This window comes from Spea bombifrons, chromosome 3 (assembly GCF_027358695.1).
Source record: "Spea bombifrons isolate aSpeBom1 chromosome 3, aSpeBom1.2.pri, whole genome shotgun sequence".
In the NCBI taxonomy this organism is placed as follows: Eukaryota; Metazoa; Chordata; class Amphibia; order Anura; family Pelobatidae; genus Spea; species Spea bombifrons.
The window spans coordinates 65,662,266-65,675,461 of NC_071089.1; the positions used below are offsets into that span (position 1 = coordinate 65,662,266).

At 34.3% G+C, this 13,196-nt stretch overlaps 1 protein-coding gene across 1 annotated transcript in view; it reads left to right on the forward strand.

Moving 5' to 3' along the window:
• The window catches only part of SIM1 (SIM bHLH transcription factor 1), a 34,674-nt gene that overhangs the window by 3,053 nt on the left and 18,425 nt on the right, over nt 1–13,196 (forward strand). Inside the window, exons 2-6 of the mRNA XM_053459690.1 lie at nt 10,779–10,861; nt 11,749–11,838; nt 12,376–12,484; nt 12,576–12,661; nt 12,951–13,150. Coding sequence (XP_053315665.1) covers nt 10,779–10,861; nt 11,749–11,838; nt 12,376–12,484; nt 12,576–12,661; nt 12,951–13,150 — 568 coding nt within the window. The remainder of the gene's footprint in view (nt 1–10,778; nt 10,862–11,748; nt 11,839–12,375; nt 12,485–12,575; nt 12,662–12,950; nt 13,151–13,196) is intronic.

Sequence of the window (13,196 nt, forward strand, 5' to 3'; positions counted from 1 at the left end):
AACTTTGACACACCATTCATTCTCATTACATAGTACTGGGCAATAATAATTATAGAAAAATGTCTATAGAAGGATTTCTTTATTTACATCTGTATATATATGTGTGTATAACCCTATAAATACAACATGTTTGCCCCAGATCAGCAGGGACTGTTCTTGTCTGTGGTGTCCCCATATCAGGATTCGTAGATTGTTAAATGCATACTTCAGATTGTGTGTTCCGTTAATGGACTAATTACTAATATTAGAGTTATCACTAAATATAACTGTATTTTTAATCACATAAATCTGCGATGTGTATTCTTTAGGTCTTATAAAGTCCTATAAATAGTTGTAACCAGGGGATAGCATTGCTGTATCATAGATATATGGAAAGTACATCTATTATACTACGAAGAAATGATCTGTGTTATGCTAGGTGTGTATTACTGTTTATACTTGGTAGCTTACCTCTGTAATTAAGGGTTTGTCATAGTCGATTTTTGACCATTTTCACCACTATTTTTCACTATTTTCAAGTAATGCTCCTTACTCCTTTTAATGTATATATATATATATATATATTTCGCTATCTCGTGTTAATATAACAATATTCAGATATTACATCTGAAGATAAAAACATCAAACAATCAAATTCAGCAAATTAACACTCCGCATTATTTGTGAATGGGGTAAAATCTATAAATCTTCACATCCACATATATATATACAGTTTCATTATATACATCTAAGTCTCTATAGGTAGGCACACGTAAACGTTTATAGTACAGACAAATATAGGCATACATATCCATGGATCTGGTTCTGATCGTCTCCCTGTAATGCCAATCATGTGGGCACCATAGGGCAGACCAGATCCTGAAAATAAGAAATACGATTACCCAAATGTGATCACTGATTCTGTAAAGCCATTAACCATTGAAAGCGATGTAAATTATGAAAACCTATTCACTATCTAGCCTGTGCTTGGCATATGCTAAAATGTTTTAGTTGCCATCATTATGTACTGTGCACTAAACATGCCATCCAAAACGCTCTCCACAAGTGATTAGTTATGACACTTGTAAAGGGATTTAATTGATCGCCTCCACCATACCATTGGCATCGCTTATTATCAAATATATTCCTATAGCATCCTGACCAAACAATTAGCACTTGTCACTTACTGTATGTTTATTGCAGGCATTCATTTGCTCCAAATGAGATTCGTTAGTGTTTAGTTTGTGGGATCGGTTTATTATAAATGGGTCCCTTGAAGATAAAGATGTGATCTCAACTCTATTCATTTACCTGGCGTGATCCTTTATACACAACATATCCTATATGTATGTGATCGTTAATTACCTGAAAAAAAAACAGAAATTCGGGAAAACTGTTTAGTTAAGTTTTTTTAAAAAAGTAAAGGCTGCTGGAAAAAAATCAGATATAATATGCTAGGACTAGATATTTTGAAGTTTTCATAATTTGGGGACAGATGGACAGATACAATCTGACTCAAATATTCTAACGATTACATTGTTATTATTATTATTATTATTTACATTTATTTCGAAGTTTCAGGTGTAAATCCACGCTGATAAAATAATAGTTAAGCAGTTTACCGTATCAGTGACTTTAATGTCAAAATGTTTCATGGCTTGTATTTTTTTTCGCATTGCAACTGATATTTTTTCATTGGTTCGCTTGATTGTATTTTATGATTTTTATTGCTACCTAAAGAAAGAATTATCCCCATAAGGTGTATCTGTTACGAATAAACTCGCATTTTACGGGTCATTATTTAACGCTTCTATTAAACAATTAGCATATGCATTTTCTATGTCTATTTTGGTTTTTGTTTTTTTGTTTGGAGTATTTTTAATGTGGATATTATCAGGACCTATTTTTTTTATATATATGTTTAATATAACGTTCTTTACTTTCACCTCTATAAACCCAGATAAAATACATAAATAATTTCAATGCATTTAGCTTAATCTCCATGGATTGAAGTGCCACATCAGACACAGTAGTCTGGTTTCCTTCTGGTTCTCAGAGGTAAAACGTGTTTACAAATGTATAATAGACCTCTTAGTGCCATTAATATTTAAACCAGGTTTGCACTCTGCCATCCTACTAGCACTGTGGGCGATGTGTTACCTTGAATGTGTTTACAGAGTATGATACTAGGGTTTTACTTGTAACTATTAGATCACAGGGAAGGTTACTGAAAACCATAAGGACATATCTGGGAACCCCAATTCATCTGAAAGATGAACAAAATATTACAATTACAAATTATACAAAGTATTGTTAGAGAATTAACCTTTCAACCGATGTATAAATACAGAACACTAGACAGATGTATTAAAAATACTGCTTTTAAGGCATGATGTGGTGCTCAATGTGGAGCAATCAACGTGGAAACCATGGAGAGGCTGATTGCCCCAGACAGCGCCCATCTGGCTGAGGATGGTGGGAATTGCAGTCCACAGCAATTGTAGTGAGCGTGGTTTATGTCTGCAAATTTCCCTTGCAGTGCTGGCAGCTGTGGATTTGCGTGGGTTTTGCATGCAACCCTTCCCAACTATATTCAGTGTGGGGCATTCTCATCTGAAAGCTGTGCTTTTCCCAGTTTCCATTCACAAATACTGTACCTTTCATAAATGTCATGTTTATTCATATTACTATATTACTGGTAAAATAGTACAATACCACTATCAATACTTTATTAACCATTTCAAATAAAGAAATGGATTTTCTTTCTGTTTAGCAGAAAATGAGATTAGATTAGGTATAAAATCGTTGGTTATATGCCACTGACTTATTTTGTAATATGTCCAAAAAATGACCTTTGTCACACGTGTAAATAATTGCCTGATTTCGACTTTTACAGATTGCTATTTTAATTTAGGATTCATGCTCTCAGGGTTAAGTACTCTCAGCACACATTATTAATACACTTTACAGTAATATTTTTCTTCTTCCATAATATTGTAATAGTTCACGTTGGTTTCTGTGTTGTTGCTTGGAAACTGATACTTATTGCTTGGTTGGTAATGGGGGAGATTTAAAGGTAATGCAGTCCCAATTCCTATATGATGAAATAAAATATTTCAGAGATCTGGATTTGTAGAAATCAGTTACCTTACCTTTGAAGAGGGTCCTTTAAATTCATGACTAAATATAAGGTTAAAACGTCTTATTGTTACTGTGACATATTCTTAAATATTATTAATATGTATGAACCTTTACAAACCGAGACATTCTGAATTAGAATTCACATTTAAAGGCTATTGATTGCTTTAGAAATCCTGAGTAAGCAAATTCATTTTAGAGTGAGTATATAGAAACTTATTCAAAGTTTAATTTGTTTTAATTTAATGTGATGCTGCCCCTTTAAAAGCTACACATTTGCAGTCACAGACCCCATCGTTTGTTGGATTTACAGATTCTCTGTCTCTGTGTATGAATTATATACCTTGAACCCCCAAGAGGGCTGTATAATGAAATTGTGAAGCCAGTTGAGTATACAACACATGATTAAAGGACATGAGATCAAAAAAGAGTAACACAGAGGTCTGAATGTACCTGTTGTGAATGAATTCTAAGGTGTGTTATTTGAAACAAGGGATTTGATCTGCAGATCCTTCTAGCTGCATGTTTCTATGTCATCGTTTTTTTAAGATGCCATTTTTAGCCACCCATCAGCCCTGACAACACCATAAACTCTCAAAGAAGGTACATGGTTTCCCAAAGCGCATACAGACTACAGTGATTTGGGTGTGCGGGGGGGAAGAATAAGGTGTAAGTGCTATGGGATTTGACATGGATAATTAACCTCAGGGGTCCAATGGTTTGTTTGGGGCAGTCAGTTCAATCAGGAAAGTGAAAAGGTCAATATGTTAAAACACCAGTTAATTGTGTGGGAGAAATATTATGGTTAGATACAATGTGTTCAAGGCATATACAAAGCAAAACTAGTTCATAATTTTCCCAGGGGGCTGGATTGAATAACTTTTGCCCCCAAGATGTTGTCGAATTACCAGTCACTATAGTAGCTCAGTTATTGGAAGGCTGCTATAAGGCTAGCTGTCCATCAGAGAGGTTAAAGTGAAACAACATATATGTATCTATCTATATATATATCTATATATAGATATATATATATGATCTCTGATTCAGATGCTAATTAGTAATTATGTCCATCTGTTATCTGTTACAGATGGCCTTTAATAACGAAAAAAGTTGACTTGAAACCAGAAACTCTCCTTCAAACTCACCCACAATGTCCTGCTTTAGTGCATACAACTCATAGAGTAGATTGGTCATTTGTGCACTTCATTTTCATTGCAATTTAAAACTATATTGCTGAATTTCTCATTTTGTGCTCTATATCCTCTCTAGAACATATTTAAAAAGATTGAAATCTCAATGTATTGTTCTTTATTAACATATTTCATAAATAAATAAATGAATAAATAAATATATTTGTGTGTTGTCATATAAACGAAGGATAGACACTTATGTAAATTTTTAACTAGCCATTGCTATTGAAAAGTAAAATATACTAAAATGCATGCTACATTCAGATTTCAGGAACATTTGGGTATATCTATGGGGTTTGGGATACTAAGATGCTAAATGCTTTTTCCCCCCAATGTTCTTGTTTTCTTGTTTTAGCAAAACATTTCAGTTTAAAAAAAGAAATAGATTGATATCTGATAGATGAATTACACATTATAAACCAATTGGCTACTTTAATCACAAGTCCATCTCCTGAAGAACAAAAGGATTTGAGGAGATCTGAGTAGAGAATATCTGTGTACTTCTGCTAGACTGGGGTTTGAAGTTCCATATAATGTAATGGAACAAAACATGGAACCTCAAAACCCAGTCTAGCAGAAGCACACAGATATTCTCTGGGTAATAAAACAAACCAATCTCTAGTGGCATTTGTTAAAAGGTTGATAGTTATAAAGAAATCTCAGCTGTGAATTTAAGGTGCATGGAAAAGACACAAATAAATTTAACCCTTTAATCATTGACACGGAAATGTGTTAAGCCCACAACATGTAACTCCTGCACACTGAAACAGAAGTAGGGTAAATTAGTTACAAGCTGAGTAGTATAGATGAAATAATCCAGACCAGTTGCAAAGCCAGAGACTTCAAGTCAGGACCATTTGGGTCTAGTCACTGTCCATCACCCTTTTATCTAACAAGTAAGGCATGCAGCATTGTGGTTCCTTGCACACACAAAAACAACAATTCTAGGACTTGTTTTGGGGCTTTGCCTTAGTGGCTGCGGGTTACTTATGTCCTTACGGGTTATCTGACCCTTGTGAGATTCAGATTTGGATTTAGTGATATTTTCATGTATTCTGCTGGTTAAGTCACATCACTGCATATTACAATTCATTATCTGAGCCGGTTTTCTGTTTGCTCCCATTCCAAGCTTAGCAAGTTAGAATGTTTACCATTGACAGCATGGGGATCATTAGGTAAATATATCATGTACCAAACATTACTATTTATAGAGAAGACACCAGTGTTATGCAAACTGGAACTGGGGACCTGCCAAAATGTTAAAGGAATAATTTACTGAATATTGAATGCCAACTCTTTCTTATCAATTTTGCAATGGTTCCTAATTATAAATATTTACGAATGTGTAACTCACCCCAGATATCTTGCATTATGGTAAAAAATAGAGAAAAGTAATTTATAAGAGGGTGCAAGCAAACAATAACAACCACATCAGTAAGGTAATGCTCCATTCCAATCACAAAAGTGTGTTTTATTACACTAATCAAAATAAAATCAAATAAATGTATATTCCCTATAGATTGTAATCTCGTTTGAGCAGGGCCCTCCTCACCTGTTGTCTCTGTTAGTCAATTTGTTATGTTACATACTACTTGTTATGTCCTGTCTACCCATTGTACAGCGCTACGGAATTTGATGGCGCTATATAAAACAATAAATAATAATATTAATAATATTACCATAAAGTGCACCGAATATTATATATATAATTATATATATAATATGTTATAATGTTATATATCAAAGTGGCAAAGCAGCAGATTCAGATCACAAGACATTTCCGAACAGAGCTGTTCCAGTTAGATTTACCAAGCATCCTGTAGATTGTAAGCTCCTTAGTTACATTTTGTTTCTGGAAGTCCACATTTTTATGTTATGTGCTACTCGTTATATTAGGCTTACCGATAGTACAGCGCTGCTAAATATGATAGCGCTATATTATTATTATTGTTGTTTTTGATAATAATAATAATATAATAATAGTTGCAATTAATTAGAATTAAGATGGAATTTATAACATTTGCGACTGTCTGACCTAGTGTTATTTGTTAAAATGAATTTCTGACAAATATAAGATTTTCATGAACCATTATTTAAAAAAGAGCAACTTCATGGCAAGGTGAGAAATGTTCTGGAAGAATCTACCAATGGTTTCCATGGTGACTACTCGACTTTTAGAACTTTGCCACTAACACAAATAACGGGATCAAATGCCCCCCACGCATTGCCCTTTTAACAAGTTGGCTACACTCTGCTGTAGACATTTAACATTGTGCTGCCTAAGACTGACAACACCAAACCGAATAGGCAGTTATTAGTAATCTTTATCAGCATCAAAATTTATTTGTAGGTCTTCTATAAATATAAAAGTGAGATAAAACACGTCTTATGAAAACCTGGTCAAAATATATTGCAGAGTTAAACCTAGATTTAATCAAGATCTGTAGATCCATCTAATTCACCATAAATACTGAATGTAAATATTGTGTTTAATGATTTTATAGCATTCGGCTTTAGTATTGTTTATTCAACATTAATTAATTAAACCATTTGGGTTTGCTTTGGCTCCCGAAGGTTTATTATTTTTTTTATTCACGAATGTATGTATTTCATTTATTACATTCGTTGATTTTTCGTATGAACTTCTGTCATATAGACAAAAAAAATTGGATTTTAATCAGTTTATAAACCAAGGCAACGATACATTGTAGAAAATTCCAGTTGAAAATATTCACGTAAAAAATTCACTTTTCCGTTTTAGATGATGGCATTCAAAAATTCGGTTATTGGATTTTGTGTCCTAACCTGATCAGAGCAATTATTGTGTCTTGGCAGTGAGTGTTGTAGATTTCCATGTTTTTGTACGGTTGGAGATAACACTGTCGCTTTGTGTGTCTGTGTTTGTCAGTACTTGCACATCACTAGTGGTGTGGAGATATCCTTTCCAAGAGGTCCTAATGAATTGGCTTATAAGAGTTTGTAACAGGGGATGAAATCTATATTGGGTCCTAGTAAGAATTCATTGTGAAGTAGTGCGATCAATTTCCCTGCAGCACAGAGTGCCGGGATGAGCCTGGAGCCCACAGCCTGTGCGCTGCTCATCATTCACTCGCCCACAACTGGCCTAAATCATGCCTCTGGGATTAGGGCAATTTTACAGGATCTACTCCGCCTCATTTGGTTACTAATTGGTTTCTTGTTTTAGAAATCGAAATCTCATTTTCAGGAAATTACACATACCGTGAAGCTAGTCCATTGAGGTAATCCACGGGTCATGGTGTATTTAAATGGAAATAGATTGCTGCAATCGTGGCAAGTGGATGGGAACAGTGAGACCGCTGCTGGAACTCACAATTATATTGAGCCCATAACCGTGTAAAAAGAGGAATCATATTAAATAATAAGAACAATAATAATAATAATAAAACTACTAATAATAGCAGATACAAAAACACATTCTATGTATATATGTTATTACATGTTATTTCTGTTATTATATTGCACATTATGCTGTAAAAATCTTAATAGTTGCAAAAGCATGTATATATATATATATATATATATATATATATATATATATATATTATGTTATAGGGAAACCACACATATGCATATATAATAGAAAAACACACACATATATATATATATATTTATATTACAGAAAACCACACACACACACACACACATACATATATATATATATATATATATATATATATATATATACCGTATATATATATATATATATATATATATATATATATATATATATACATGTGATTTTTAGATGTATGTGTGTATGTATGGTTTATTTAAAGAGTGTAGGTTTGCAGTGAATTCAAAGTGGCTGGGAAAATTCTTTGCCTTTAAACGACCTAGTGGTTAGTTATTCTTTCTCTCAATAAGCTACTAGGTCCTTCTTGGAGCCCATTATTCTGGCAGCCACTCCAAATTACAAGAGAATCTTTAGATCTCGTTTCCACTGTAATCCTGGGGAAAAAAAGAGTGGTGATTTTCCATTTATTTTAAATAGACTTAATCAAAGACTTTACGGGATTTGGATGCGGTGGGTCAAGTGCAAAAATCACAAAGTAAAAGAAGAGAAAAAGTTTAAAATGTGCAGACTTTTCCCTGCTTTTAAATGCATTTAATTATACGGGCAATCTATATACACCTAGTGCATGTGATTTATTTACATTGATTGATTTATGTATTTAAGAATTTGTCTGATAATGGGGGGGGGGTGTTACCTAGAGGCATATAATGTGTATTCACTCTTAAGGCACTGAAGGGGTTAACCGTGTATCCTCTATAGGAAATAGTGGGTTTCAGGGCACTATACACATTGGATATACCCTGTCTACGGGAAGAAAGCGAGATCTATCATTAACCGATAAATGCGAGCAAGTTATTCATTAACTGTGCAGAGCCATTTGATTTCCTGTTTAAAAGACCATAGTAATTAGAACAGTCACCTGGGATTAATAAACAACTATCGCTTTCCCACTTTCTAAGGTCCTGTTGTCTTTGTAATTTGGCCACCTTCTGAAAAATTCCTGTTCATTTTGATTTCAGCAAATCATTCCCAATTATTATTTTCAACGATCATTCTGAATTATTATTATTATTTTTATTATTATAGCGCCATCATATTCCGCAGCGCCGTACAATGGGTAAACAGGACATAACAAGTAGTATGTAACATAACAATTTGACTTAAAGAAACAACAGGTAAGGAGGGCCCTGCTCCAAGGAGCTTTCAATCGCATAGTAGTTTTGATTATAGGGTTATAAACTGTGCTTAGAATAAGAACATTAGTTCGGTTAATTACATTAATTCGAATACTATATACGGTATATATACATCTATGTATCTATCTATGTATGTATCTATCTATCTATAGTGCATCTGTATGTATCTATCTATATATATTTATATATATATATATATATATATATATATATAGAGAGAGAGAGAGAGAGAGATAGATAGATAGATAGATAGATAGATAGATAGATAGATAGATAGATGGATATGAGGTGTTAGTATAGGTGGTCTCATTCTAATTTAAATAAGCAAAGAAATAAATCCCCCACTAGATTCGGGGGGGGGGAGTGTGAAACTCTGGCATTCTAAAGGAGTTGGAGATAATAAAAGACTGAGATAAAGATAGACAGGAGTATGAGCCAGATGGCAGAGTGAAAAGAAACGTGTTTGGATAGTGGTATTGGGAATCTTTGCTGTCTAAGCCCCTGTGTGAGTCTGGTCAATGAGGGTCAAAGGAATGGAGGGACACACAGTTTGCTTTGCAATGTATCAGCTTTGTCTCTTTGCTAGTTTTCTTCAGTGATCTGAATAATAATTTGGAAGGAAACCTTTAAAGAACTGTAAATAAAAAATAAACCAGTGTAGTGGTTAAGTCGATGTATTTGGGATACTTCTAATCACTGAGATATTGCGGGTTCAGATTGTAATATAAAAGTTCAATAAAAATGAGATCTTGTATAATGAGAGAATGTTAAAATTATTTACATTATAATTGCATCCATAGCTAGATGATTGATGAGAAGGAGTTGGTGGTACAGCATTCAAAAAAAGGACAGGGGTACAAAACTTCCCCTGATCTGTTAAAAAGTCTAGATAGTGACAGTGCCTTAGAAGGCAAACACTTAGAAACCACAGAATCTGTTTTAATAACATTTTCCATCATCCACAAAGCACTGTGCAGATACAGAATTAACAGTTTCAATACCTTACAAGTCTAGCTACAAATGTCAGTGAGTCCTGGGATCAGTCTCACTATTGTGTCTGCTGAAATAGTGGACACATTCTTCAAACCTTTTTACTTTCTTACATTAACCATTTGCTGTGCACTCACCATAAAAAAACAAGGGATGTTCCTGATAATGCTCCATTTTTGTTATTACGTTTGATCAGGTTTGTTTCTCTGTACAACCCCCCCCAATTGTTTGACATTTGCAGTACACAAGGCATCGTGCTTCCTTTATATATGCATGATATTTATATTTTTGTTTACTGAGAGGGTGGTGGATAAGTGGAAGAGCCTCCAAGCATAAACGGTAGAGGCTACCACAGTAAGTGAATTGGTATGAGGAGTAGAAAGGAGACTAGACGGTTCTTTGCTGCCCTCACATGCAATGTTTCAGCTCACTGTGCATCCATCATGATGTGAAGTGTGACTGTTTAAGATAAATATACATTATAACGTAAATGGGTCATTTTAATTAATAGGCAGTTGTGTTCCATTCTCTCTATATTTCCCCTTTTGTTGGTTATTATTTAATAATGTCTATGGAATATGATGTATCAATGATGCAATTTACTAAACAATGAGTGACAATTCGTTGGTTTCCATGGTAACTATGCCATATTTTGACTAATCCTATTTCGTTACCATTGCGATGCCCCCACCATCTCACTACCTCTTTTTTCTTCTGTTCACCCTACAGGGCTTGGAGAGGCTTGGGGCCATTCTGCGCGGCCCAGCTCCTTGGATAATGTTGGCAGAGAACTTGGATCCCATCTTTTACAGGTAATTCAAATATGGAAAATGAGTTTCCCCCATTAATCATTAAAGAACACAGACATTTCAGTTAACTACATATATGTACTTGTTCATGGCAATCTATCTATCTGTCAATCTATCTATCTATCTATCTATCTATCTATCTATCTATCTATCTATCTATCTATCTATCTATCTATCTATCTATCTTTCCATCTATCTATCATCTGTCTAAACTATCTATAAAATCTCCCTCTCTCCCTCTATCTTTATCTCTCTCTCTCTCTCTCTCTCTCTCTCTTTGTCTCTCTCTTTCTTTGGGTTTTCTTTATGAGTATGTTTATAATATTACCTTAATGTTACATATTTTCTTCTGTTGTTTGAATGTTATTTATATTCCTTAAAACACATATGAGGAAACCAGATATTACCTTCCATCAAAACCTTCCATCTTGAATAATAAAAGCATGACATTGCTTGAAAATAAATGTGTTTTGCTTTATGTTTAGGCAAATAGAAATGGAATCCCCTGTTGTTACTTGTTTCAATTGTTTATCAAAGTCCACTAAAATATGAGGCAGAATACTCTGTGATGGCGATTTGTGCATTGCAGAAGCTTAAAACCATTTTCCCTGCTGGGAGAGGCATATAACTTCCCAGTGATGACAGGTGATAAGCTGTTAGGTTGAACAATGAAAAGATTATTAACCTATTTTCCATTCATCACACACTGCCTAAGATCATGCTTGATTCAACAACGAGATGTTTAAGGTTGGGGTGAAGGGACATCTGACCACCCAAGCACTTTGCAAATGTAGATCTTATTTAAATGACTGTACTCGGAGTATACAGATAAATACATTTGATGGTAGTTGATTTCTAAGCTTAGTGTATTTTCTCCTTTTCATACGCAGACCTTAGATGGTTTTATCTTTGTGGTGGCACCCGATGGGAAAATCATGTATATCTCTGAAACAGCTTCTGTTCATCTGGGCTTATCACAGGTAGGACGTCGTGATTACTGGTGCATGTGCAATTACTCCCACTAGCAGGTGTGAAGAAGGGAATGCATTAAGTGCCTGTCATTATTTGCCCAGATAGACACATGATTCAGCCCTCCACCTGCAAGGTGCACAGGAATATCAATCAGATACTGTGAATCCTGTATGTTAGATTTCCTGTAGGGTTTACTATTAAAACAAAACAAAAAAATATTAATAATAACTATGATTACTATTATTATTATTGCATATTATCTGGGACCATGACTTATTTGTGTTTAGTTTGTATAATAAATAATGGAAACACTATTGTAAAGTCCTATATATAGATATATATATATATATATATATATATATATATATATATATATATATATATATATATATAAATAAACAAAAGATATAGAATGTAACGCACTCACTTGACTGGAATCAGAAATATACATATTTCTATATAAACCATTTATACGTTGGAGTCTAGCTTACACCAACAAAATAAACAAACAATATTAACAAACAAAGTGTCCTTTCCTGTTTCAGGTAGAACTCACTGGAAACAGTATATTTGAGTACATCCATCCAGCAGATCATGATGAGATGACAGCAGTGCTAACGGCTCACCAGCCCTATCATTCACACTTTGTCCAGGGTACAGTCCTAAAATTTAAAACTTGGTATGGGTGTGTGTGTGTGTGTGTGTGTGTGACACAGTACTAACACCTAACCCACCTGTGTTACAGAATATGAGATTGAGAGATCCTTCTTTCTGAGGATGAAATGTGTCCTGGCAAAGAGGAACGCAGGTCTGACCTGTGGTGGATACAAGGTATGTCTTACCACTTGGAGAAGCAAAGCACATAGATACATGGTGATGATGATACGAATAATAACAATACAGTACCTATATTAACGATAGTTTTAAAAAATGCAAACTGTGTAAATTTGATTTTTAAGATTTTAAAGCAACTGTAACTTCAAGTTTTCTTATGAATGCTGTAGAGATGCAATATTGTGGCTAATGTGTTCTTAGTATTGAAATCTTCTTATGCTTCATGCTGTGTAGAATTGTTAGAGTGAGATCCACGTGTGATGTTCATGTATGTTGTGTCTTGCAGGTGATACACTGCAGTGGGTATCTGAAGATCCGACAGTACAGCTTGGACATGTCCCCGTTTGATGGCTGTTACCAGAATGTGGGCTTGGTGGCTGTTGGCCATTCCTTGCCTCCCAGTGCAGTTACTGAAATCAAACTGCACAGCAATATGTTCATGTTCAGAGCCAGTCTGGATATGAAGCTCATATTCTTAGACTCGAGGTAAGTTGTAACATTTTTTCTAAAGACCAAATTGAAAAAGTTGATG